At 53.6% G+C, this 24,916-nt stretch overlaps 14 protein-coding genes across 14 annotated transcripts; 6 read left to right on the top strand and 8 right to left on the bottom strand.

Annotated features, from left to right (window-relative positions):
- Positions 1 to 498: 498 nt before the first annotated feature.
- On the top strand, positions 499 to 1,539 carry BKA78DRAFT_298647 (uncharacterized protein; the record flags this gene model as incomplete). The annotated part of the gene is made up of 1 exon (XM_066886939.1): positions 499 to 1,539. One exon carries the CDS (start codon positions 499 to 501, stop codon positions 1,537 to 1,539), a length of 1,041 nt encoding a protein of 346 aa, XP_066740228.1.
- Positions 1,540 to 2,425: 886 nt separating this feature from the next.
- Positions 2,426 to 3,304, top strand: BKA78DRAFT_298646 (uncharacterized protein; the record flags this gene model as incomplete). Its single annotated transcript, XM_066886938.1, has 1 exon — positions 2,426 to 3,304. The coding sequence occupies one exon, from the start codon at positions 2,426 to 2,428 to the stop codon at positions 3,302 to 3,304; it is 879 nt and encodes a 292-aa protein (XP_066740227.1).
- A 544-nt stretch (positions 3,305 to 3,848) lies between these two features.
- On the top strand, positions 3,849 to 4,424 carry BKA78DRAFT_298645 (uncharacterized protein; the record flags this gene model as incomplete). Its single annotated transcript, XM_066886937.1, has 1 exon — positions 3,849 to 4,424. The coding sequence occupies one exon, from the start codon at positions 3,849 to 3,851 to the stop codon at positions 4,422 to 4,424; it is 576 nt and encodes a 191-aa protein (XP_066740226.1).
- Positions 4,425 to 5,055: 631 nt separating this feature from the next.
- Positions 5,056 to 6,567, top strand: BKA78DRAFT_360290 (uncharacterized protein). The gene has a single exon (XM_066892406.1). The coding sequence runs from the start codon at positions 5,233 to 5,235 to the stop codon at positions 6,145 to 6,147; it is 915 nt and encodes a 304-aa protein (XP_066740225.1). The 5' UTR covers positions 5,056 to 5,232; the 3' UTR covers positions 6,148 to 6,567.
- Positions 6,568 to 7,761, top strand: BKA78DRAFT_26641 (uncharacterized protein). Its single transcript, XM_066885471.1, has one exon. The coding sequence runs from the start codon at positions 6,734 to 6,736 to the stop codon at positions 7,730 to 7,732; it is 999 nt and encodes a 332-aa protein (XP_066740224.1). The 5' UTR covers positions 6,568 to 6,733; the 3' UTR covers positions 7,733 to 7,761.
- On the bottom strand, positions 7,661 to 8,705 carry BKA78DRAFT_26655 (uncharacterized protein). The gene is made up of 3 exons (XM_066885473.1): positions 8,671 to 8,705; positions 7,959 to 8,613; positions 7,661 to 7,759 (listed from the first exon to the last, which is right to left on the bottom strand). Coding segments are annotated over exons 2-3 (546 nt in total). The 5' UTR covers positions 8,503 to 8,613; positions 8,671 to 8,705; the 3' UTR covers positions 7,661 to 7,757.
- A 1,045-nt stretch (positions 8,706 to 9,750) lies between these two features.
- On the bottom strand, positions 9,751 to 10,850 carry BKA78DRAFT_256759 (uncharacterized protein; the record flags this gene model as incomplete). Its single annotated transcript, XM_066885121.1, has 2 exons — positions 9,751 to 10,145; positions 10,196 to 10,850. The coding sequence occupies 2 exons, from the start codon at positions 10,848 to 10,850 to the stop codon at positions 9,751 to 9,753; spliced, it is 1,050 nt and encodes a 349-aa protein (XP_066740222.1).
- A 420-nt stretch (positions 10,851 to 11,270) lies between these two features.
- On the top strand, positions 11,271 to 12,269 carry BKA78DRAFT_256662 (uncharacterized protein; the record flags this gene model as incomplete). Its single annotated transcript, XM_066885108.1, has 3 exons — positions 11,271 to 11,490; positions 11,560 to 11,813; positions 11,880 to 12,269. The coding sequence occupies 3 exons, from the start codon at positions 11,271 to 11,273 to the stop codon at positions 12,267 to 12,269; spliced, it is 864 nt and encodes a 287-aa protein (XP_066740221.1).
- Positions 12,270 to 12,607: 338 nt separating this feature from the next.
- On the bottom strand, positions 12,608 to 13,818 carry BKA78DRAFT_26606 (uncharacterized protein). Its single transcript, XM_066885464.1, has one exon. The coding sequence runs from the start codon at positions 13,622 to 13,624 to the stop codon at positions 12,947 to 12,949; it is 678 nt and encodes a 225-aa protein (XP_066740220.1). The 5' UTR covers positions 13,625 to 13,818; the 3' UTR covers positions 12,608 to 12,946.
- Positions 13,819 to 15,706: 1,888 nt separating this feature from the next.
- On the bottom strand, positions 15,707 to 16,684 carry BKA78DRAFT_360282 (uncharacterized protein; the record flags this gene model as incomplete). The annotated part of the gene is made up of 2 exons (XM_066892405.1): positions 15,707 to 16,460; positions 16,520 to 16,684. 2 exons carry the CDS (start codon positions 16,682 to 16,684, stop codon positions 15,843 to 15,845), a joined length of 783 nt encoding a protein of 260 aa, XP_066740219.1. The 3' UTR covers positions 15,707 to 15,842.
- Positions 16,685 to 17,306: 622 nt separating this feature from the next.
- BKA78DRAFT_360280 (uncharacterized protein) lies at positions 17,307 to 18,206 on the bottom strand (the record flags this gene model as incomplete). The annotated part of the gene is made up of 3 exons (XM_066892404.1): positions 17,307 to 17,709; positions 17,881 to 18,056; positions 18,129 to 18,206. 3 exons carry the CDS (start codon positions 18,204 to 18,206, stop codon positions 17,445 to 17,447), a joined length of 519 nt encoding a protein of 172 aa, XP_066740218.1. The 3' UTR covers positions 17,307 to 17,444.
- Positions 18,207 to 19,259: 1,053 nt separating this feature from the next.
- Positions 19,260 to 20,072, bottom strand: BKA78DRAFT_298636 (BTB/POZ protein; the record flags this gene model as incomplete). Its single annotated transcript, XM_066886936.1, has 3 exons — positions 19,260 to 19,811; positions 19,858 to 19,990; positions 20,047 to 20,072. 3 exons carry the CDS (start codon positions 20,070 to 20,072, stop codon positions 19,260 to 19,262), a joined length of 711 nt encoding a protein of 236 aa, XP_066740217.1.
- A 1,049-nt stretch (positions 20,073 to 21,121) lies between these two features.
- BKA78DRAFT_346350 (BTB/POZ protein) lies at positions 21,122 to 22,197 on the bottom strand (the record flags this gene model as incomplete). The annotated part of the gene is made up of 3 exons (XM_066890520.1): positions 21,122 to 21,863; positions 21,927 to 22,059; positions 22,115 to 22,197. 3 exons carry the CDS (start codon positions 22,195 to 22,197, stop codon positions 21,315 to 21,317), a joined length of 765 nt encoding a protein of 254 aa, XP_066740216.1. The 3' UTR covers positions 21,122 to 21,314.
- Positions 22,198 to 23,610: 1,413 nt separating this feature from the next.
- BKA78DRAFT_26543 (uncharacterized protein) lies at positions 23,611 to 24,627 on the bottom strand. Its single transcript, XM_066885458.1, has 2 exons — positions 23,918 to 24,627; positions 23,611 to 23,857 (listed from the first exon to the last, which is right to left on the bottom strand). The coding sequence occupies exons 1-2, from the start codon at positions 24,238 to 24,240 to the stop codon at positions 23,695 to 23,697; spliced, it is 486 nt and encodes a 161-aa protein (XP_066740215.1). The 5' UTR covers positions 24,241 to 24,627; the 3' UTR covers positions 23,611 to 23,694.
- Positions 24,628 to 24,916: the final 289 nt, after the last annotated feature.

Raw genomic sequence — 24,916 nt, 5'->3', positions numbered from 1 at the left:
ACTTGGCAAGCGATAATTAAGCCATCCACAGGCACCGTCGCCGTCGTTTTTCAACCATCCCCCTTCCTTCATTCGGAATCCTGCAAACTCAGCTCTTCGGCAACTCATTGCACATCCAGCAGTGCTCCCTCCCTCAACCAGCTCTCTCAATTCCTCGCCAATTTACGTCGAATTCTACCACTCCATCTCAGACCCGAGCCTTCTTCCCAGTCTCCAGTGACGGCAGTAGACAATAAGCCGAGACTTACCCCTTGCGAGGAAAATTGGAAAGTTACGCGAGTTCCCCCTGCGCTTGAGTTTTTGGGACCGCAGCAACACCAACGCCCCCTAGTCCACTAGCTCCAGCAAAACGGGAATACAAATCCAAAGGTGTCTCGCTCAATTAAATCGCAGCCTATCTCTTCTTATTTCCCCGCCCGTCCGGTATCAACAGACTGTCGCTTTCAGCATTATCCAAAGCGGCATCCTTTTCAAGACCTACCTTCGATCAGGAAAAACATGCCAATTTCTCGGAAAAAGAATCCAACCATGGAGCCGACGCCTGAAAGCAACTCCTCATCAGATTCTGCGGCCGTTTTCACTCCTGGGTGCAGTGAAGCAAGTGAAAGTCTACAGGCATTCGCGATGGTCGCAGACATTCTGGAGGAGTTATGTGATCGGATGGGCTGCCCGCAAATGCGTGAGACGTTGCAGCCTCTGAGAGAACTAATTGCTGTCGATTTACGAGAGTCATCAAGACGCGCAGCAAGACTAGACCTTCTCACAGGCGAATTCGGGCGTCTGAAAGTGGCGGACTCCCAAAGACAGAAGAGAATTGCCAGTCTTGAGCGCCACCTGAGCCACCAATGGGTCATGATATCAGATCTGGAGTCTTACAACAACCAATTCTACGGCACCCAAGTCCATCCTCGGTTTGTTCCTCGAGAATGTGGCTTCTTCGACCCCGACCTCGACAAGCACAACACTGGCGACTTTGCTGCAACCAGAGCAGGAATCACATACTACCGAGACATAGAGCCCTTCATTGAAGCTGTCCAAGCAACCCCCCTGACAATATCTTTTGCGGAAATCCAGAAAAGTCTCCATCGATGCCTCATTGGATCCGCTCGTGTGTGGTACGACTCAGTACTCTCAACAAAAGAACGCAAAAGGACAACTCAAGGGAAAGACCTCACCAATTGGATCGCACTCTTGCGCCAAAAATGGGGTCGTGAGCAATCCTCGACATGGTGTCTCGGCCGGGACGAGCAATTCCAAGATCTTTTTCAATTATCGCTTACTCGGCAAAACCTCCGAGGCAAAACTTCGACCATGGATTTCTTCGTGGCTGCAGTGCGGGCTGCACGCCAAATTGGCATGACCACCACGTATTCGCAGCTTTGCTTGGCTTACACGCGCGTCGCACCGGATTTGCGAGGGCCGCTTGCCATTGGCGCTCCACTTGAACAGGACACGCTCAATGATTTCATTTCACGAGCGGATGATGCCATGCGATTTGAGGGTCTCTTTCATTCTCGTCGTCTTTTCTCGAGATCCTAAGACATGGGCAGACCTTGCGGCACACGCATTGGGCTACGAGTGCCATGAACTCCGCCATATGGGTTGATGGTGATTCTGCTCAAGGATCGAGGAATACTGCGGCCCCAATAAAGTTCAATCGCTCTGGCAAGTGCAAAGATCTGGTCCATTCGGAAGACTGAGGTTTTTGGGTCGGTGCGCGTTTTGGATTGCCCCGGTTTGTGTCGAGAAGGGGTGGACTGATGGAAAAAGCGGAAAGGCGTCACTGTTCCTCCCTGAGCAGACAATGGACAGTCCGCGAGAAATTTCGAGTCGTCAGCAAGACTCGCACTCTCCATTTATCAGGCATGAGAGTGGGATATTGTTACAGTACATCGCCTAAATTTGAGCATGATGTGGACTCGCAGTGTCAACGTTTCCTTTCCTGCTGAAAGAGGCTCTCCTACCGAAGGTAGAAAGTGGTCCAGAAGGTTCTGTCGCATGCAAGTCACCAGTCCGTTAAAAGGAGAGCGCGGGAGAGTAGTTGCGAAGGGGTGACTGCGGAGCGCCGGTTAGGCAACGGACTCTTGACACTGTTGTTCGCCCAGCAAGTAGTCTCCTTGAAACTTCTATCGATTTAGTCACCTTGTACGCATTCGCCTAGCACTGATTTGCTTCCTTGATGATTGCCAAAAGATGTCAACGGCCCGTCAGACCAGTCCTCTTTTGCGTCTTGGCTCACCCCTTGGGCGCTAGAAGAAATACAGCCTCCTAGATCCAATTCACCTCTTTGCCAGCCGACAATAGGAATAAAACGACAGTCGCTCGCTCGATCGTTTCGCATTTTTTCTTCTCGCTCTTTTGTCCTCGACGTCACCATTTCACCACTTTTGCAAAGCACTTTGTCCATCCATTTCCAGAGTCCACCATGTCGGAGTCACAGAATCGCGACGAGGCCTCACCAAACTGGTGGGAGTCAGACTACGAAGACGACTTCGAATCCGGGGATCTGGCTTCGCACACGCCCTCGAGTGGCAACAGCAAAACATGCGAGGAATCTCAGCTGCACGACAAACACGCGGACCTCAAATCTCTCGAAGCTTCCGACTATGAGCGTCTGACCCAGGAGTTTGAAGACATGAAGGAACGCATGGGATATCTGATGGCCCAAAACGGACGGCTCGAACGCGCCGTGGAAACCATGCATGAGTCGGGATGTCCGCAATTCAACCCTCATGACCTGGGCTTCTTCGATCACAACCACGTAGACAAAAACATCGAACAAGGATACTTCTTACTGGAAATAAACTCTGTCGTTTTTAGCAAGGACGGAAGGGATCAATACCGCAACGTTGAGTCGTTCATCGACGCGGCGGAAAACATCATGCAGCAAATGTCCGCCGACGTTCTACGCAGCAACCTGCACAAATGCTTGATAGGAGAAGCGCACACATGGTACCATTCTACCTTAACCGACAGCCAGCGCCAGTCCACCAGGGACGGAGAAGGTCTTACCAACTGGATCAAGTTGCTGCACGCAAGATGGGGATACACGATCAAGAACGCTTTGCGCGACCTCGAGATTCTCTCGTTCAAGGACTACGATCTGGAGTTCGGTTTCATAACGGGATTCATGCTGCAAGCCAAACGGATTGCACGCCGACTTGGGATGGATAACGCGTTCGCGCAGCTCTGCTTGGCATACTCACATTTTCAACCGAAGTTGCGACAACAAATCCCGCCGCCCACGGAAGATGAGTCCATCGATGATTTCATCAGAAGGGTTGACGCCATGAGATCTAAATGAAAGGACTTGTATCGGCGGGAAAGGATTGTCAAATTTCGCGACAGGAAAGGGGGCTGGCGACGTGCGGCAGGCGGGTTCACCTTGAGGGCGATTCGGACGGCGAAGAATACGAACGCTTTTCGACGGTGGTGGAAATGTTGTAGCATGCTTGTATAAATCTTAGAATCGAGTTTTCGTCAGTGATGCCACAATTCCGTCGTCAATGTCCCCAAATATGCATTCAGCAGCAACCTGTACCTTTACCATGTCCAACCACGCAGGATTCTGGTATGTAGGAGCATGAAGAGTTTGGGTGCCTTGTGTAATAGCTTTCCAAGTCCGTTCGACAGCAAAGTGAACTCATCACATGCTAGCTTCAGCGGTCGGAGTCCGGTCCAACCGCCAAAGAAAGCGAAAGAATAGATGAGAACGTGCCCCGCTCTCCCGCAGTGCTTCGCCGTTGTCTCCCACCTGGAACTCTTGCACTGCTCGGTCCTCCCATCAACTGTATCGACTGCTGTTGAACTCGTCTTTCTCTGACAAGTTTCATCTTCATTCAATCGCCATGTCCAACTCCCATGGACACGTCACCTCTGAGAGCAATTGTTCCTCTGACAATCCGTTGATTCCCACGCCAAGGAGCGATACCAGCGAACCGCGCAAGGAAGCTCAGCTGAGAGGAAAATTCCGAGACTGTTTTCTCAGTGAAGGCCATCCAGATGATGTTCGACGTGAACCAGCACCGATCGCCCATGACGCCAGAAAGAGTCAGAAAGAGACAAGACGCCTCACAAAAGAAGTGGATTGTTTAAAGGCGGAGGTTGAGATGATGATGTCGGAGTGGGACTCAGCACTTCATACGCTTTACCTTGCCAGGACCGTCGGCTTCTGGGACCCGGGTTGTCTAGTCTTTTCTTCGGGGTCTCCAGTGGGATACACGAAGAAACAGGACGGGATGCATTACTTCCAAGTTGAACAATTTGTGGAAGCTGTCCAGGCTGCGACAAACATTATTCCAGCTTGGGTGATCCGCACGTCCCTCCCTGTCTGTTTCTTGGGGGCCGCCCGCACCTGGTTCACTTCCATCTTGACGGATGACCAGCGCCACGAAGCAAAAGAAGGAGACGGTGTTGAGAACTAGGTAGTCCTCCTTCGCAACAGATGGGGATTGAGCACAGAAAAGGCATTTGAGAGGCTTAGCACTCTCTTCCTCACTCGCGAAGCTTACGACAAAGGCCTAATCACGGACTTTGTACTGGAAATTGTTCGAATCGGACGGCAGCTCGGAATGGAGACAACCTATTCGCAACTCGTCTTGGCCTACTCCCGCTTCAGCAAGGACGTGCTGTCCGTTGTCTCTCCGCCGAAGGAGAGTGACTCCGTCGAAAACTTCATCAAGAGAATCAGCAAGTCTTGAAAGACTGGGGCGGTCTCAAGAGGCTGATGGACAAGAGTTATTTGTTGTCTGAAATTTACTGGGCGTCAGATTGTACTTACGTTGTCGTCGCGAAAGAGACGCGTAACGGAGCAAAATGGCCGCGGTCCATGGTTGGAGCAGTCTTCTGGTCGGGTTGATGACGCAAAAATTACCATTCCAGGCATTTCATGTACATGATCTTCGTCTTCAACTCTGGTACGACCAGACGACGACCCAACGATGGCGCTGCTCACCGCAAGAAAAATCAACTACATCTTTCCTGTCAAACTCGAGCGGCAGACAGCTGGTGTTTTCGAATGATCAAGTCGAGATGCGCGTATGTAGGCAGCATTCAAGCACCTTTAGCATGCTCTGTAGTCGAAGTTTCTGTCTTGACCGATTGCGTGCCTTTGTTGAACTTTCACAGGTCCATGGTGCTCAAAACGGGAGCTCTACCACGTCGCAACGCGCTCAACAAGTGTAGGTACGGGTATAAAAGGCGACGACGCCCACTTTCAGCAGCCGGGCAATCATGCCTCACGCAATGGAAAACAACAGGGTCCCACGGCGGCCGCGTCTACGCCCGAGTCGCCAAAACGGGGACTCTTCCATAACAAGTCCGGCACTGACGCCTGAATCGCAAGGAACGACGGAGACGGCGCACAATGACGCCAGCGAAGATGCCCCTCATAACATATGGTCAACCGACTTCCTCCAAGATGCCATCAGGGACTACACCGCGCGCACCGGACGCTCCGCCACCGAGTCCCAGAGGGTCATCGAACGCATAGCACGCATGGCTCGCGAGACGGCAGGCGAACTGAACGAGCGCGACACGGCAATTTTGTACCGAAACCTCTTGAACAGCACGATTGTGGGTGGCCCATCGATTTCCAACGCCCTCATCAACCACAACGAGCAATTCGCAATTCAACCGCCGCGACTCGAAGAAGGGGAAGCCATCATCGATACCGGGGCAAATCTCGCGGCAGATTTCGGCTTTGATCCTGAGGCCATGACCCTCACTGCCTCGACGCCGGAACCGCCTCCCACCCTCGATGGTTCAGATTACATGAATGGCCTGCCCGACCCCTTTCCCCCTCCTCGTCGTTACCGCCGACCTCTCCCACCGCGTCGATACACTCGGCAGGAATGGGACTCGGATGATTCAGAATCAGACCAGGACGACTGGCGCCAAAGCTTCGCGCCGCGTCGGCCGCAGCGGCACGGTACGACGCGATTTCGCGTCCGGTGGATGAATGGATGGGGACACGACCTCGCGTTGGACTTTCCGCGGACCTGCGGCTGGAGGACGATTGTTTTGCCCGAGCGCAGTCCGGAGTGGAGAGACTTTCTGGCAGCTGTGAACGCGCTGCCTCGGACTGCGCCACCGCAGCCAATGTCGGCGGCGCAAAGATGGAGTACGAATGCGCATTTGCGGGGATGAGCTTGGTTTTTGGCGTTGCTGCACGGAGGGAGTTTGGATGGAATGGCATGGAATGGCGTTAGAAGGTTCCTGTGGTTTTCGCGAGTGTGGGAGAAGGAGTTCGTAGCCTTGTATCGACCAAAATCATTAAAACCCGGTACTTTCGACCCGAATTTCCGCTGCCGAGTCCCAACTCTCGAGATCCCTTGGCTGTTGAGAAAACCTTGATTCGCCCGTCCAGTCAATAAATTGTTCTTGTCACTGCCACGGTGCATGGCTTTATCTGATAGTTCCTGGCCGCGGAAAGACGGTACCAGACTGCCTCAATCCAAAAGGCCAGATCTTTTTCGTGGCGAGGTTCGGTAGGCTGTCGCAAAAATCGGAAACAAGGTGAGCCAACAGAAAAGGAATTTTTTGGCGTGTGGAACAAAAGGGAGGGCGAATAGGTACGGATAGGTACAAATAAGAGAGTACTGCTCTGGCTCATGCTCGCAACTCCATCCTTCACCGACCATCGGAGTTCTTCTCTCTCGACTCATTCCAGTCCAACCCCCTTCTTCATTACATCGAGTCCAGGGCATCAGCAGCAGCACCATCATCCGTCGTGATGGACATATACCCCGTGAACTTTTCCCCAGACTTTATGGGAGGAAGCGACGATTCGTTCCTCGGGGAGACCACTCCGGAGCCTGGATATCAATATGGTCAGACTGACTATTCCAGTTCAGTGCCGCATCTCAATCGACCGTGGATGAATCGGTGGGGCAATCCATACAGCCAGGCCGTCGACTTCTATGCAGTGCCGCAGCCTGGTCTCAATTGGCAGATTCCGTACAATGGAAACGACTCGTTCCAGGACACGGTGCATTGGAACCAGATGGCCGTTCCATACAACCAATTCAACCCAAAACAGCTCATAGGAGACTCCAGGATACGCGAGGGGCAGTTCAAAGAGGAATCTGAGAGGCCGAAAAGACGCGACTCCGAGGCGAGCCAGGACATCGTCGAAAGGCTGGCCGCGCTGGAAAATGACCGCCACAATCGATTCGATAAGTGGGCCGTTGGCATGTTCTCCCCCGATGAGAATTCTGGAGCCGATGCGTCGGGGAGAGCCACTTACACCTATGCCAAAGGCAAGACGGACTACCATGATGTCGAGTACTTCATCGACGCCGCTCTAATTGCCCGTCGCCACATCGGCGACGAAGTCTTGCGAAGGTGCTTGCACATGTGTCTTCTGGGTGCGGCTCAGACCTGGTACACGTCGGTGTTGACTGACCGCGAGCGGGAATATGTTACGGAGGGCGAGCAACTGGACAACTGGACGACGCTCCTGCGCCGCAGGTGGGGTCCTAGCGATGAGCAGGTCTTTGAGGAACTGTTCACCATCAAATTTCCTGAGACTGCTGGACACCGTGATTTTACCGAATTCTTCATGGACAATAGGCATCTGTGCCGGAGGGTCGGAATTGACAAGCCGTACGAGCAGCTCAAGATGGCCTGGTTGCGTGTCGACCCAAGGCTGCGAGCTCGCGTTGGGCGTCCGAGGGAAGACGAGGAGGGTCAGGAGTTTGTCAGGAGGGTGGCCGCCATAAAGTTGAATTAGAGATTTGTGTCGCCGACCGATAGTCTTCTGCTTTTCAGTGCGTGAATCAGGTAAATTGGTCAGGATCCCCAAAACGACTCCATCAGCTCCCAGTTCATCTCGAACTGATCCCTGCCATGCACGGCACAGTGTGGGCAAGCCACTGGATCAGCTTTCGCAGACAATTCCCAAACAATCGTTCTCCTGCACTGTTTGCAAGAAAAAAACGACAAGTCGTGTCGCTTACACTCAAAAAGACTGTGCAATTCTCGGCTGAGATCTTTCCAAAACCCTTCCACCGTGATGGTCCTAAACATGGGGGACTCTGAGAGGTATCTGTAGTATCGCGCACAATGGTATGGAATTATTTTTCGGGGCCCTACTTCCTCGGTTTCTGGTGTAGATGAGTAAGTGAGCTCTATGGCCTTGCAGATTTCGGTGGATGCGGTGGATCCAATGGAGCCTGTGGATGTGATGGATTCTGAATTCTTGTCTTCCAATTCTTGAAGCAACTCATTCAGAAAGTCTCTTGCCACTGTTTTAAGGGCAGGGACTTGGTAGAAGTCTGCTGCGATCCAAAGGCGGAGGCAGGACACAATGGGCTGTTGTGCCTTGTCCATGACGTTTATGTGTGTGTCCCCGTAGTACATCCAGTTGATCATCAGCTCGACTGCCTCGCTGTCTTCGTGCGTGATTTCGATAACGCTCGTCTTGGCCTCCTGCAGAGGATGGGTCGAATTCATAAAGATGCCATGAAAAGGTGGGAGCTTACGCAGAAGTTTGAAGAGCATGCGTTTTCAAACACGTCACTCAAGCCGCAGACCAAAGCTCTGTGGGCTTTTATCTCCCTGCCATCAGGGAGTCTAATTGTGAGATCGGAGAATCTACCGGATTGGAAATACCTGTTTGCCATTAGTAAGACGAGTTACACAGTCCATTACGTCATGGCTGACACATACGACTGTATCTTCGTTCGAAAGCGGTCCGAGATTGATTTTCCAACCCAGTCTTCTTGTTCCATTTCTTCTGCTTTCCTTTTCCGAGATTCGTGTTCCATGTCGCGCCGCGTTGCAACAGTGTCCGTTAGAGGTGCGGCCTAAGGTGCAGTCGAATGAGAAGGACTTCTGACGTGCGAGGACTTCAAAATGAGAGAAATGGTTCCTCAGATGGATGGGCGGAAGTTGGTTTGAGGTGCGGACAAAGTGTTGGGTGGGAGAAGAGGTCAGAACTGAAGTGACGCGACTCGAAGGAAGTTCGCGTATCCCTGCACCCGCGCGACTGCCGATGCGGGGGAAGCGCGCGGGTAGTCGGCCCGTTGGTCCGCCTCACGCCCTTCGAGCCTTCGGCGATTTTTAGATCTCACCTCTTCCTCACCCACCTCCAAATCCTCCGATTGCCTTCTCCACTGCCCACGGCGTGCAAATTCAGGACATCACCAGCGACGGAACGGTGAGTCGATGCGACAAGGCCTCCACGATTGGCAAATCAGCCCCGCACTATGCGAAGGCAAACAATGAAAACGCGCGGGCGGTCACCTCTCAACAAATCGCACTTCAACGCTCCGTGATAAGACAGCCTCTGTACCGAGCTCGCCTAGTGACTGCGTTCAATCAGGGTCGAAGGGAGCTGTTGGCTCTCCCTTGCGATCACCCCTCGACCGCACTGCAATGCCCAAAAGGCCCAGGCACAACCAAAACTGCAGACTGTTGAAACCTCAGAAATTCATAGGATTAATCAAAACGAACACGCTATCCATAAATCAAGACCGTTTCTATGCGCTCCGACATTCTCAGTTGGCGACAATCAGGCCAATTGCAGCCAACTTCCTCTTTTGGCTCTCGTCGAAGAGCTTGGCCCTCTCCGGATCGTCGCAAATCGGCGACTTGACGTTCTCCTGCGCGGCGTTAGCATTTATCGCGGACATGAATGACCTCCAAATCTACTCACCCATTCCTCGGTCAACTGCTGATTTCTCCTGAGGAGAATTGCCTTCTCGGCCTCGGCCTTGGTCGTCCACTTGACTCTCTCCTGCGGACTCGTCAGCCTTCTACCCAACGCAACTGGTCCTGGCAGACACTTACCACAATGTACTCGGCCGTGGTGACGGGAGGGTACTTGGCGGGGTTCTTCTCGGAGATCAAGCTGGGGAAAACCTGGTCAAGGTCAGATTGACTGTTCCAAAGCAGGAGTCTTGCACATACGCCAATCTCGTCGTCGTAGTTGAAGGTGAAGAAGATGGGGATGCTGGTGCGGCAAGTGGTGCCAGAGCGGTTGCACACGCGGTGAACCGGGCTCTTATACAGGTCGTTGGTGCAGCGCGATAGGAAATCGCCGCCGTTGACAATGAGGGCGCCCTCCTTGTTCGGCACAGAGACCCAGCGGCCCTCGTTGGTCAGGACCTCGAGACCACCCAGCGAGGTGTTGTTGACGGTGACTGTGGCGTAAGCGTCCACTCCACGATTTGGCTGGCGATGGCAAACTTACTGACTTGGTAGTCCGAGTGCGCACCCATGCCAACCTCGTTGGCCCTCTCGTTCGGGTCGAGGGGCTTGGGGTTCTTGGCTGGCGGGTAGTACATCAGCCTACCGCTGAGCTGGCGCCTCGTGGTCAAGTGGTCAAAGGCGTCCTCGGGGAGGTCGAGGCTGATGGCGTACAGCTTGACGAGGAGCATCGTCAAGTCGAAAACGCCGCTGTAGTACGCCTTCATGGCGTCAAAGAAACCCGGCAGGTCCTTCTCCTCGGGCCAAGCGTTCTTGACAAACTGCGCAACGGATCCATCCTCCTTCTTGACGACAACGCGCTCGTCGGCGTGCGCATCAATGGCCTCCTCGTAGCCAAAGTTGAAGGCCTCCTTGGTCTCGCGGTCACCCTCGGCGCTGGTGTAGCCGACCGACTCGTAGCCAAAGCCAAACTTGCCCCTGAGCGTGTTCTTCTTCTCCTGCGGCAGGTCCTCGAAAAAGTGCTGAATCTGGCGGAGGAGGTTGCTCGAAACCGTCTCCGGGACGCGGTGGCCGGTCACGTAAAAGTAACCCTCCTCCGTCGCGACCTGGCGGATCTGAGCGGCGATGGCCTTGCGGGCCTCTGGGCTTGTCCAGGCCTCGGAAATGTCAACGGTAGGCGGGATGTGGATGTTGGACATGGTGACGGTGCTTGGCTTGGCTTGGAGAATATGCTGAATGACTTGCGCAGGCTTGGTGTCGTGATCAACCATGCGAGCAATCCTCCTCTACTCTTTTATTTCCTTGCCATATGCCGAGCTTGATTCGTCGGGTCGTTTGTGGGGTATGGGGATAGGGGTCGGGGTCGGTGACCGAGCCCTGAGACTCGGCATCGACGACCGAATCAAACACATCTGACGCGGCCAGCCTGAAAAGGCAATTTCTACGTCTCCAGAATGGTTTCGATGATGTTCAGTCGCTATAGACTTTTCCCGCGCTTCGTTATCTCACACCATCGGCACATGGATCCTGGAAAGATATAGACCGAGCTCGCCCAACAAGACCATCGACACCAAATCGGCATCCCCATACGGGACCATCGTACAGCCATGTCCCGCCCAATGATCAAGCACCTCACCAAAACTCTCCACCGGACCGCCTACACCGCCATTGATCCAACCAACCCGTCCAACTCGGCCACCGGAAAGACAATCGTCATTAGCAGCGGCGCCACTGGCATCGGATTTGCCATTGCGCACGCGTTCGTCGCTGCCGGCGCCTCTGTCGTCGTCTTGCTTGCCCGGCGGGCCGAAGCGCTCGATGAAGCGGCGGGAAAGCTGCGTTCCTTTGCTGCCGAGCACAACACCACAACAGCCATCTGGACATACACACTCGAAATCCGCGACCAAGCAGCGACAGAAGCCGTGTTTCAGGATGTCCGGAGACGGCTGAATGAAGGAACTCTTGCGTCGGAGGATGAAAAAGACGCCGCAGACGTCGACGTCCTCGTGACGAGCGCCGCCTACTTTGCACCGCACGCCCTCTCCCTCGACTTCTCCCCCGACAGGCTACGCGAGAGCTTCGACACCAACGTGCTGGGCAACATGAACCTCGTCCGCGCTTTCCTCCGCCCCGAAATGCCGCACATGCCCTTTCAGCCTGTGGTGACGCAATCCTCGGAACCTCCAAAAATCGTACCCTCCGACACCCAGCCACCGACACGAGAAAAGATCGTCCTCGACGTTTCTTCCATCACAACGTACACCGTCGTGCCCGGTGTCTCAGCATACGGCTCCAGCAAGCTGGCCTTCACGCGGTTGATGGCGCACCTACAGTCCGAGGTCTCGTCCTCTTTCCCCAAGATCCGCGTGCACAGTTTTCACCCTGGCGCTATTTACACGCCGGCGATGCAGAAGACGGGCTTTGCGTCTGACTTTATCAAGTGGGATGACGAGAGCCTGCCGGCGGGGTTCGCCGTGTGGCTGACTAGCCCAGCGGCAGCTTTTCTGAGGGGCAGGTTTGTGTTTGCGGCGTGGGATGTTGATGAGATGGTGGCGATGAAGGAGAGGTTTGAGAGTGAGCCTGGATTGTGTCGCATTGGGTTGGATGTTGGATTGTGATGTGGTGGGACTCGAAGGTAAGGAAGAACAAGTACTGCGTCATTGGCGGACCACTGTCCATACTGCTTTGACGTGAATCGAAGACTCCATTATGAGAGAAACAATTGTCTACTGATTCACCGCAACAGATTAAAATGTCTCTTCAATATGCGCCCATGCCCCTTTGCATTAACCGACCAAGGATTTCTGGGCGAGGCTTTGCCGGCACAGCTGGAAGTACGGACTGGAGGAGTTGTCTTTTCGAGAGCTGTCTCGCGACTTCCTGTCAGTCCCCAGCAGCGCTCAGCCCGCTACCCACAAAAGCAACGTCCAAGCACCCTCTCAGCCCTTACACTTGGCCCTCAAAACGCATATCAAACCGTATCCCCGCAATGGACCCTAAAAGAAACGGCAACAAGGACTAGTGCTAATTAATTGCACGGCACTTGGGAAGCTTCCAAACATTTTGGGACCGAAAATCTTGTGCATTGACTCTAGCAGGTAGTTCGTCACAGGGAGAATCGGAGCACCGCTGCAGTCTACGATCTTTTGTTGCCCCCTGCGCTAGCAACTGCCAATACCACAACAAACGCCCATCACCCCAAAAACACGCCAAAACGCCATCCCCAACATCGCACCTGCCCGCGCCTCCTCTCCTACGGCCGCCCCACCCACCCATCCATCTCTCCTCTCCCTCCTTATCTCGCGAGGAGTCCGCGACTCTCGAAATTCCGACGAATCACTTCCACCCCGTCGCTGAATTCCGTCGTCCCAAAAACCTCGTTGAGGTGCCTGACCCGCGCCTCTCGCCGCAGCTGCTTGACGTCTTGCTCGTCTGCGAGATCGGGGAGGTTCTCGTTCTCGTCGGCTGCCGCCCCTCCGGCCGTGGTGCTCTGAGAACTCTGGAGGTCTCTTGCTGGCTGATCGCTCGGGGCCTTGTTGTTCTCCTCTTCTATCGCCATCTCATTTCTCCTCTTCCGCCTCCCCCTCACGTCCCGGCAATGTCGCCACTCGCCACCGCGCAGCAGCTTCCAGGAAATCAGGCGTGGTGCGTCGTAGTGGCTGCTGTCTTCGTCGCCGTCGTTGTTGCCTATGCCATCAAGGGCCCGCTGCATCTTCTGAGTTGCTTTCGGCAACGCAGGGTAGGCGTTTTCCGCCGCGTTCGAGGCGCGGCTGGAGGCTGTGTACGTGCAGGTTTCGCAGCGGACCATTCTTGCGACTGTAGACGGGAGAGAGGCAGGGGTGCTGAGTTGCTGTTTTGTGTTTGTGCCGTGTGGAGATGGTGGATGATGAGTGAGTGGTCGTTGCCGGCGTAGAGTCGAGGTGTCGATGGAGAGCGGACAATCGACTGCTCCCAGACATACTAGCATCAGCATCTCTCTTCTCTCTTATACTACAACAGTGCAGAATCTCCCCCAAATTATTCCCCTCCTTCCAACAATTCTGGTCGTTTTTGTGGCCTTGCTACCAAGGTAGGTGTACACAGATCCACCCCAACACTCCACTCGTTGCCAAATAGCCAGCCCTGTTCTTCTAGCTAAACCAAAAGAGAGGACCCGGAACCACAGCATATCCAAAACCCCAACAAAAGCCTTGCCCAAAACGGCAGAAAGCCGCGCAACGTTGCCGCGTTCCATGGATCGAGCGCGTCTTTTGCGCGGATTTGCGATGTTGGGGAGCCCCAACAATGGAGCGAGATGGTATAGATGGCGGCCTCCCGCGAGCTGTGGAGGTTGTGTGGAAGAACAGCTGACGATACGACGAGACGTTCGAAATCGACGAGTACTTACGGCATCCACGCAGCATCGACATTGATAAGTCACCTCAATCGGCAACCGACAATACAGACGACACCATGGCTCCGCAATCCTCATACTCCCACAAGTCCCCCACAACCGCCTGCCCCCACATCACCTCTCCCGCCCCCGCCTCGCCACCCATGGCGCCCACCAACGTCGACAACGAAGAACCGGCATCGCGCCCCGCCGCCGCCGTCAGCGCCTCCCTCACGCCAGACGAACAGGCCGACCTCGCGCGCACCTGCACCACAGCCCAGCACACCGCAGACCGCTCGGAGGCGAAGAAGGCGAAGAAGGCTCGTCAGAGAGAGGAAGATTGGCAGAAGTGGCTGCGGCTGGTGCAACTGCTGCTAGAAGACGTTATGGACGAGGAAGAGGAGGAGGATTAAGAGGAGGAGGTGGTGGTGGTGGTGGACGGTGGTGGATGGGGCCGTCAGAGCCGCGCAATTAACTGCAATCGCGCGCCTTGTGACAGACGCGTCCTACGCGGCCTGGTGTTCATGGACATTGCTGCGGCGCGCTTGCGCCGTGAGGAGAGAGGAGAGGCGGCGGGAGCGGCGGAGGCAGGAGGAGTGCAGAGCGGAGAATATGCGGCACCTGCGGCAGTGGGTGGTGGGAAGGTTCTGGGGAATGGTGTCTGAGGTTGAGTTGGCGGATGAGATGGCGGATGAGATTATTAGGTGGGAGGACCAGGAGGGCGAGGAAGGGGTTGGGGGGAGGAGGAGCAGCGTGAGGATGGCGAAGAGGAAGACGAAGACGCCGACGACGAAGCTTCGTCTCAGGACGAGGGCAAAGATGACGAAGCTCCATCTCAAGACGATGACGACGATGAAGACTCCTCAGGCGCAATAGCCGCCGACGACAACCCCACCCACAAGACGCTCCCGCCGCCTCCTCCCCATCCGCCCAAATAATCCCCCAACAGGAGCGAATGCTAGCATGGCTGGAGGCAGCTGTTCAAAAGAAGCTCGACAAGGAAAAGCGGGGACGAGAATCAGAGGGAGCGGGAAAAGGTCGACCGCCAAGCAGACGACGGAACGAAGGACGAACACCGCGGCCGAACAACTGGTGGGGGCATCATGAGCAGAGGATGAAGCCGCCGTTGTGAGAGAAATGGCATAGTGGTTGGGGCATGATGGTAGAAGCAGGGGTAGAACATCATCGGTAGAAAAAGAGAAAAAGAAAAATCGACAAAACAAAATAACAACGGCGAGGATTGAACCCGGGAGCAACTCTGGCCAACAGCCCACTGAAACTGCTGGTGGTATACTCCTTATCGTGACCCCTTCCCCGACCACTACGCCAGGAACACCACATATGCGGTGGATACCGTTGTTATGGAATCTGATGCCACTTTCTGTCAATATATTCTGCAGTAGGCTGTGTATGTGGCTAGTCCGACGGCTCCCGAGGCAGCAGCGCCGTCGACGCTGGGACACTGCGTCCTGTACGTGGATAGGTGTCAAATGTCAGCTGCGGGTTTTCGCCTACTGACCGCTCTTGCTGAGTTCTTTGTTGTCGGAGGGTTTGCCAAACTGCTGAGTACCTTTGTCATGACAGCTCATGTTGCTGCTATTTACGCTTTCGTCCTGCTCTGCACGAGATCCTAGAAAGGTGTGCATTCAGGGGCGTTGGTCACTTGACAGTCACTGTCCACAGAGACGGTCAGGGGGCACGGGAGGATCAGCATAAAGAACTCTACAGTATCCAAACTATGCTACAGTTAAGGGACAAAAGAAGCATCAAGCATTTCCGCACACCTTTTCCGCCCACACCATCCATTCCTCAACTCACTTCACCATATGCTCTTCACCTTCTCCAACTGCAGGTATCCCAGCCGACGGGCGCACGCCTGACACTCGACCTGCTCAGCCGGAGCAAAGGGGAAATGCCTGCGGCAGGGCAAGCAGTAAAAGTCGCGTCCGGCATACGTGCGCCTCTGCTCATCGACCAAATCCAGCATGGCAAGTGCCACGTCCCTGCCAAACTCGGCATCCTCGGCCATGACGTTTCCGAAATCCGCTTTGCGCATGAGGAGGCTCAGCTTGCGGGCCGTTAGGCCGGCGATAATGTGCCGCAATACTTCGCCGTGAGTCGCGGTGTCGGTGTCGTAGATTTGGTAGATGGCGTCGACGAAGCCGTCGACCCATTCGTTGAGCTGGTGGTCGGCAGAGTGCCGGAGCATGTTGGCCGCGATGCTGAATTCTTGTGCGGCGCTGGTGCTGAGGGCGGGCATCTTGAGGCGCACGGCGGCGTCGTACATGCGGGCGTGCCAGAGGAGAGGGAGTGTGTCGCCGATGACGTCGTAGTATTGGCAATTGGAGCGTGTAGACAGGAGCGCTTCTAGAACAATGAAGGGGTCGACTTCGCTGTCCAATTCACCGTCCAAGTTGACCGTAGCTGTTCTTCCGTCCTGTTGGAGGAGTCGTCGGCAACACTGGGACTTGATACTTTTCGCTAGCTTGGACGCACCTTGAGTACTTTGTTGAAGTAGCCGCTATGATTCGAGAGCATTCCCCTTTGGAATTGCCATTTGAAACCCTTGTAGGTGACGGTAATCTCTTGGGTGGGGCCACCGATGACTTTACCACCAACAAGTCTGTTCGGGCCACCAGATCCGGTAAAGTAGTTCCACATTTCTTTTTCGTCTTGCGCCGTTTGGCTTCAAGGTGTTTGATGTTAGACTTTTTGGACGCGCCGAATGATGACGATGCTATGATTTGTCCTAAGCAGGTGCTGAGAAGCCTTCGATCGAAAGCGTTGTCGATGATCAAGGGCAAGAGATGAGCACTGACAGCGTCTGAGTTTGCACGTAGACCTTGTCGATAAAAGTTTTGAGTTGAATTCCCAGATATTCTGATACAAGAAACCAAAACGAAGGAGAATACGGTGTCGTCGTTGTGTTGATTCGCCAGGGTAAGTTGCGGCGTTGAAGAGTGCGCGCTCGCCAATTATCGACAAATCATCAAATCTGCCATTGCATATTTTCGATAACCCCAACTACCAATTGGACAATAAAGAACAATTTGCATCAATCGCCGCAACCAGACGACTTCACAAAGACTCAAAAAGCGGCTTCAATGTCAAAAGAGCGTGGATACAACAAAGAGCGACCGTGCTTTTGACAAGGCTGTCGAAAGTGCCAATGTCAAAGAAACATGGACACCACAGAAAGGATTGGAGACAGAAATTTGTCGGGCTTGGTCGAAGAATCGACCGTCCTTATTGTTGTATTCCAAGTTTCCGAAAAGTTTTCGAAGCCCCTATTTGTCCACCAAGTCGTCCATGACGTCCATGAGGCGATCGATTCAGCTTCCAACTCCTTGCTTGGGTGGCTTGTTTTCCTGCACCACGGTACAGAGACGTTCTGAGCAAAGTCGGCGCGGGCTCCGCTGGGTCAAAATTGCTCGCGGTCAGTTTTGAAGACCTTGACGTTGATCACAGGAAATTCGTAGCCTCCAAAGGCGAAGATTGCAGAGCTGACCGACCAGTCAATGGTTGCGAAGATTGCGAGACAGTCGTCTGCCAGGAGCTGATGCGAGGTCGAGATACGTCGTTTTTGTCGCGAGAGCAGACAGAGCGTCGCGCAGTCACGCGAGCGAAGCTTACGGCGTTTTGCTCCTACCCTTGCTCCTCCTTGCTTGGCGATGAAGTCTTTGAATCTGCAAATGACTCTTCAGTTACAATGGCAGAACTTATCTGCCTTGTCGACAGAATTTCCGGTGAATACAATGACCGAGTTGCCGATTCGAGATTGTTCTCCGCCGCCGTAGCAGATTCCATGGACTTGGAGCTTGATCAAACCCGACAAATGATACGATCGAACAACGTACGGTGTAGGCTCCATGAGCAACCCAAAGTTGGCTGCGACGACGTTCATGAACATGAAGAGGTTGGCAAGGAATGTCAGAGTTTTCTCGATCGCAGCCTTGTAGTAACCGACGTAGATGCAGTGCAACAGAGCCCAAAGGTTTTCCAGACTTTCGTCTTCAAGAGTAACAATACCTTCCTAGGACTCCTAGCAGGTGAACAGTGTCAGCAAATTTGTTCTACCTGTTAATTCCTGGAGAAGGATGCATACCTTGAGAGGGGAGTTGAGGTGCAGCATAATTTCAAAGTAGCCGCTCTTTGAGAACACAATCATACAGTGAGCGCACATCTCCACGGCAGAGGTACTTAGCACCAACTTTTATGGTAATGTCTGAGGGGAGGCCGTTGTTGAGGAACTTGTAAAGGGAGTCCGTAAAGTCGACTACTTTGACGGCTCAGATATCATACGCGAGAGATCCACTTGTCTCCATGGCCATCTCCAAGACTTGAAAGCGAGATGTGTGTGCAGGTAGATGGTTTGTATCCTGGAAGGAAGCCGGAGCTCTGCAGCGTGAGGCGGCGAATACCGTTCGATGAAAGTGCGTCGAGAAGAGGCTTCTAGGAAGCGGGAATCGATGCGCGAGGGCTTTGCAAGACCGCAGAATCTTGGTTTTTGGAGAGCGGTTGGGGGTGGATATCGTGAAGCAAATTGCCGTGGGTGGTTGCTTTGGATGTGGTTTCAACGAAAGGACCTCCTCGACCTTCTCTACATCCAGTGCGACATAGAACGCCATTCTTGCTGTATCTCGAAGACTCTCGACTTTGAAGTAATCCGCCACCACAAATAAATTGGCGTGGAATGCGAGCATGTCCTTCAACGGAGCCTTATGGATGCCGGTATAGACGTAGTGCAACAAAGCGCAAAAAGTTGTCAGACTACGAGCCCCTCAAAGTTGTCTGTGACGATAGTACTCCACAACGTGGAAATAGGCACAATATACTTCAGGTTGAAGACAGGCAAGCAGTAATTAACACACTTGCAGCAGTAGAAAAATCTACCGCCGAAGCGCGCCTTCAGACTTGCAATGATGTTGGCCTGGGCATGGTGAAGGTCGCTGCTAAAGGCACCAAATTTTTCAATCGCTTTCTTGAAGTCCAGAGACTCCAAGAACGCCTTCAAGTGGTCTGTAGTCCGGGACGACCGAATTTAGTACAAAGAGTGCCAATGGGCGCAATATATGCTGGAAAGACTTTTGCGGGCTGGAATCAAAAAGAAATGCCAATGGGGCTGTCTATTCTATACAAAAATCAACCGTCCAGCGTCGGGGATCCCAAAGAAACCAGTCTACCTATGTGCACTGATTGAGGTTCAGGCGGGCGGTTCTGTTGTATCCCGCTTCAACTACTGGGATGGAGAGACCAAAGGCGCGCGGTGGCACGCCTTGCACTCCACCCGCTCCGCGTCGAAGACGGGCAGGCCATGGTTGACGCACTTACGGCAGTAGAAGGATCTACCACCGAAGTCCGCCTGCATGCCTTTGATAATGTTGGACTGGACCAAAAGGACGTCGACGCTGAGGTTGCGGTGGTCGTCCAGCGCCTGCTTGAAGTCGTCCTCTTCAACAAGCGTGGCGAAATTGCTCACAGCGTCGTCCAAGACCATGTCCTTGAGGCCAAGGTACGCCTCTGGGGCCGTGGAGTACATGAGCTCAACGACCCCGGCCAGTTCTCCCGACACCTTCCATTCCTGGAAACACTCCCTGAACTTCTTCTCCGCCAGCTGCTCCAGCTCTCTCATGCCAAAGAAGTTGGCAGCGCGGAAGAGCGTTGCATGCGTAACCAAGCGATTCTTGTCAAGCTCGTCCGGGTACATGCCATCGTACATATACTGAATGACCACCTTGAGGACAGTCGCATCTTCGTCGTCGAGGTGGACTTCGCTGGTATTGTATTCCTGTACAGGTCAGCGAAGATAGCTTGTGGAACTAGCGATTACTTACCAGAAATCCAGTGGCGGGGTTCAGCATGGTTTTGAAAAGGGTGCTTTTCTGGCACACGATAACGCGGTGAACGGGGAAAACTTGGCCTTGACAAATAACTTTGATGTCAGAGTAGACACCAGACCGAAGCCACCTTGAGAAATGGTTAACATCTATCGATCCCATGCTCGTTAGATATGGAAGACTTACTGCGAGAAGTCGTTGGTTGAGGCCATAATGACAAGAGGCGGGATGTGAAATTTGTAATTCGGGTGTGTTGTGGCGTGTGCCGCAGGTGCAGTAGTCGTGAGCCTTCCAGGGTATTACTGGGATTTGAGTGAGTAGGCGTGCTAATAGTTGTCGAGACAGGCCGCGCTGGTCGCTGTTCAGCTTCGAAGGGATTGGAAAGCTCAAAGGGAGTTTTTTTGCGTTGTGCAGCGTGCCGCGTGCCGCGGATAAAGTAGTGGTGGCCGTCTGACTTTAAAACGGGTGGAGCGCAGGAGTGGGGCTTTGAGCGACTACGCGGGATACGGCTTTTAAGACAAGTTCCGCCGGTGGCTGTTGAGATTCGGAGAGATTGGGGACCCAGTGTGAGTTTGTAAGTGTTGCGGAGTGTGCCGAGGATGGAGTTGTTGCGGCCGTCGGACTGTTTGAGGAGTGCAGTTGAGCCTTGAGCGACTACTCTTGTCGATGGCTGTCAAAACAAGTCACACCAGTGGCTGTGGATGTTTGGAGAGATGGGGGGCCCAGTGCGAGTTTGTTTGTATTGCGGAGTGCGGAGGATGGAGTTATTGCGGCCGTCTGACTTTTCAAGGGTGGAGTTGAGCTTCGAGCGACTACGTGTGGTGATGGCCGTCAAGACAAGTCCTGCTTGTGGCTTTGGAGCCTCGGAGAGATAGGGAGACTCAGTGTGAGCTTGTTCGTGTTGTGGAGTGTGCCGCGGATGGAGTTGTGGTAGCCGTCTGACTTTTTGAGGGTTGAAGCTGAGCCTTGAGCGACTTGAGCGAGTAAAAAGTGGTGATAGCTGGCGAAGTTGGCCACACTGGTAAATTTCGAGCTTCCAAGAGATTTGAAAACTCAGGTGTGGTGGTGTTGAAAAGTTTTCGTCGACGGCCGGCCGGCGAATGTTTACACTTCTGCGCTGCGTGGGCCAATTCCCTTTCTGGAAGGCGCAACAGGATAGGCAGGGGCAGTGGGCAACGGGCAGTAACAACTCAAAGGAGCGCGCCCTGAGATTAACACTTCCTGTGCCTTGCAATACCACCTTAGATTATTCTGAAATAGGGCCAACATTTTGGCGAATCAACACCGATTCTTTCTGCGCACCAGGTTGAGAAGAAATGCGAATAGGGTTTTTAGAATTGCATAAAAAAGGAACCGTAAACGCCAGACCCTAAAACAACCACCAATCCAATCCCAGTGCACTGATCAAGGCTCAGGCGGGCCTCGCGCCTAGACGCTTCTGTATCCCCTTTCACCTACTCGGATGGAGCGACCATGGGTGCGCGGTGGCACACCCTGCAGTCTACCGGCTGCGGGTTGAAGATGGGGACATCCTTGGCGCACTTGCGGCAGTAGAAAGTTCTACCGCCGAAGCGCGCCTTCAGATCTGCTATAATCTTGGACTGGGCGTGGTTGACATCGCGGCTAAAGGCGCCAATGTCATCGATCGCACTCTTGAACTTGGGGAAGTTCAAGAACGCGTCGAAATGACGAGCCGCGGTGTCAACAACCATGTCCTTGAGGTCGTGGTACGCCTCGGGGATGTCAGAGTAAATCAACTCAATGACTTCAACCAACTCCTCAGACACCTCCCAATCCTCCATCTCTGCGTAAAACCTTGACCTTGCCAGGTCGGCGAGGCCTTCAATCTGATAGTAGTCTGCGGCCCTGAACATGCTCGCATGGAAGGCCAGATTGTTGGCCGTCTTGGGCGTCTGGTATCCGGCACCGTAGACGAAGTGCAAGACGGCTCCGAAAATGTCTTCATCCTCGTTGTCAAGGGTGATGGTCGTGTCAACAGACTCCTAAGGAAATGAAAGTAAGCAAGTAAGTCTCAGTGATTATTTAAGAAGCCAGTGACTACCTACCTTGAAGTTCGCCGATGACGTGAACATGGTGCGGAAGAAGTTACTCTTCCAGGACAGTATGAGCCTGTGCGCAGCGAAGTGCTTGTCTCCGACTTTGATGATGACGTCGACGAAGTGTCCCGTCTCAAGTTGTCTGGCAACGTCGTCAGCGAGGTTCGGCACGTTTACGTATTTGTTTGGTGTCTTACTGGATAAGGTACGTGGTATCCATTTCCGAGAGCGAGCGGTCGGACGAAGTGACGGGAGTGTTTCTGTGGTAGAGGGTGAGCATTGAGGGACTGCATGTGGGCCGAGATGACATTAACTCACGTAGTTGTGGGTGGGTCTGTAGTGGCTTGAGGCACAGAAACTCCAACTCAGCAGTAGCTGCGACGAGGTCTTGCTAACGGACGAGAAAGAGAACTCTACGGATTTTCGTTTGGAAGGCGTGATGAATCTTGTAGAGGGAGTTGCTGGGGATGATTGCTTGTGTGAGGTTTTAGACCGCGATGATAGAGTAAGACCGGAGAGACTTGAGGTCCGCGTGTTTTCCATGCAGCTGAGACTCCTCGCAGGCGGTGGTGGAAGGTACAGTGCTCACTCAGCGGCAGCTGCGGCGAGATCTTGCTGGCGGACGAGAAAAAGAACTCTGAGAATTTTTGTTTGGGAGGTATGGTGGATGTCGCGGAGAAAGTCGCTGCGAGTGGTTGATGATGGAGGAAGACCAGCGGTGATGGAAGGTCCAGTGTGCGGTGGTGTTGAAAAGTTTTCGTCGAGAGCCCACCGGCGAATGTTTACACTGCTGCGTGCTGTGCGGGCTAATTCCCTTTCCGGAAGGCGCGACGAGGCAGGGCAAGGGCAGCGGGGGACAGCGGGCAGCGACGACTCGAAGGAAGGCGCGCCCTAAGATTAACACTTCCTGATCTTGTGCTGCCACTTCAGTGTGTTAGTTATGCAGCTTGGCCACCAGTTTTTTGCAGTCCTTGGAACTTTATATTATTCCTTGGAGACTCCGCTCTTCTTGTAATCCCACAAAAGGTTCCCATAGTAGAAGGGTTCAGTACTGTTTTTAAAAAGTGCTTTTCTGGAAGATGATGACGCGGTGGACTGAGAAAACTTGACCTTGACAAATGACTTTGACGTCAGAGTAGGTGCCAGATTGAAGCAATCTCGGGATGGTGCGCTGAAGCATTGACTGACGGGCAACAGCTCAACGATTAATGCTCCCATGACGGGGGCGCTCAGACTTGTCACAGCTCCTGACCTCCGTGCTGAGGCCGTCCGAGGCCACAGTCTTTAGCCCAATGACTGGCGTGGTTAACCTCATCAATCGCGTTCGTCCAAAATGGCGAGCGGCGATGCCAACAAGATATACAGAAACTGCAGTAAATCAAGGTAGTCGCAAGCAGACAGCACAGGGAACGAAGCCGAAGTATACTAACAGACGGAGAACCATCAAACACATCCAAGCATTGGTCGCATTTGAGTATTTCAGAGGAGAGAAAAGAAATGCACATAGGCTTTTGCTATTAGACGACCGTCCACCAAGACTCAAGAGAAAGAAGAGACCTCCGGCTTTTGATCTTCCAGCCCAAGAAAACGAAGAAATCTTCAGCTTGTAGCCGGAACCCAAGAACCAAGAAGACGTAAGAGCCGTTTTGAAAAACGGTCAGGCGTGTGTGCTGATTCAGGCACAGGCGGCCCCTTGTTGCAGCGTAAACGTGATGGCGGCTGTCAGATAGAACTTGGACGTTGCAAGGTTTGCTGAGACCTTTATCCTTGTTGTAGTCTACATCGCGGAATATGCCTGCGTGGAAAGCAACATTGTTGGCGGTCTTTGGGTTCTGATATCCAGCAACGTAGATGAATTGCAGGACAGCTCCGAAAACGTCTGGGTTCTCATCGTGGAGGATGACAGACACTGCAAGTACAACGACATCCTCCTCAGACTCCTGGCGAGTGACTGACATCAGCAACAGTAATACAGCTATTCTCCAGAGTAGGACGCATACCTCGAGCGGGACATCGGGCGACTCCACCGACACTGACGAGCCGCCAGGGCGACCACCGGGCACTTCGACAAACCTGTGCTGCAAGGCGCCATCCACGGTGGTCCACTATTGCTCGAGTCTGCTTGGTTGATGATTGTCCTCGATCGCCGCGGTGGTCTCTGAAGCCTCGCTCCGGCGGCGTCTCTTGCCATTGCCATTGATCGAGGCGGGCTCAGGATTGGACTCCATCCAGGGCATTGAGCCTCTCTTGTACCCAGTACCCAAGAGGTGGCCAAGCCTGAGCTACTAGAACCGAGAGCACCGAGGGCAGCGGAATTCATCATGTTCAGAGCGGTGGAGGTGGTGGCTTTGGGTGATATATACGCATCTCTATACACACGCAGTGGAGTGCGTGGCCTCGCCAATTCTTCAGACGCCTTCCACCCCGAGGCTTCGCATGGGCAGCTTGCAAATTGTGCATAGATGCCAGCTCACAGCTCAGCTCTGCAAAGAACTTGGTCTTTGCCAAGTCTTTGAGCTGATCCAAGCCGCAGTAGTCGCCGGTCCGATACATCATTGCGTGGTGCGCGAGGTTGCCGTCTTTAGTGCGTTCCGGGTACTCCCCGCTCTACTCTATATACAATTCCTTCGACAAGTCAGCCAAAAAAAAAAAACACCGAAGACCATATCAAACTTACCAACACCCGTTCACCCGCATAGTGCGCTTGTGTAGGAACCTTTCCTTCGTGGTAAGCAAGAATGCCATCAATTTTCCACGCTGATTTGTCCTCGCTGTCCATGAAACTCGACAGAACCGTAATGCCAATGGTCAACGGGATTTGCATGAATCGTTTGGCGTGTGTGCCCTTCCAAATCCCTCTCCGCATTCTCGTCTTTTCTTGCGTGAGCCGTGCTCTTGCGGTACTCTGCCCATGGGCAGATGGCCTCGACCAGGTGTTCGTCCACCTTCCGCCCAGTTCGGCGTACAACGCCATTCGGAATCCCTCCCAAAGCCTCTCC

This window comes from Phyllosticta capitalensis (assembly GCF_038381095.1).
Source record: "Phyllosticta capitalensis strain CBS 128856 chromosome Unknown BKA78scaffold_10, whole genome shotgun sequence".
Lineage (NCBI taxonomy): Eukaryota > Fungi > Ascomycota > Dothideomycetes > Botryosphaeriales > Phyllostictaceae > Phyllosticta > Phyllosticta capitalensis.
The sequence above is the reverse complement of the archived record's forward strand: the minus strand, read 5'-3'. Positions and strand labels throughout refer to the sequence as shown.

What these genes read in the sequence shown, in the direction of transcription:
- BKA78DRAFT_360290 (XM_066892406.1), top strand. Translation starts at nt 5,233, where the DNA reads ATGCCTCACGCAATGGAAAACAACAGGGTCCCACGGCGGCCGCGTCTA.
- BKA78DRAFT_26641 (XM_066885471.1), top strand. Translation starts at nt 6,734, where the DNA reads ATGGACATATACCCCGTGAACTTTTCCCCAGACTTTATGGGAGGAAGC.
- BKA78DRAFT_26655 (XM_066885473.1), bottom strand. Translation starts at nt 8,502, where the DNA reads ATGCTCTTCAAACTTCTGCGTAAGCTCCCACCTTTTCATGGCATCTTT.
- BKA78DRAFT_26606 (XM_066885464.1), bottom strand. Translation starts at nt 13,624, where the DNA reads ATGCTGATGCTAGTATGTCTGGGAGCAGTCGATTGTCCGCTCTCCATC.
- BKA78DRAFT_26543 (XM_066885458.1), bottom strand. Translation starts at nt 24,240, where the DNA reads ATGATGAATTCCGCTGCCCTCGGTGCTCTCGGTTCTAGTAGCTCAGGC. An exon ending in CGCCCGATGTCCCGCTCGAG is followed by an intron (nt 23,858 to 23,917) that starts GTATGCGTCCTA and finishes GTCACTCGCCAG; the next exon opens with GAGTCTGAGGAGGATGTCGT.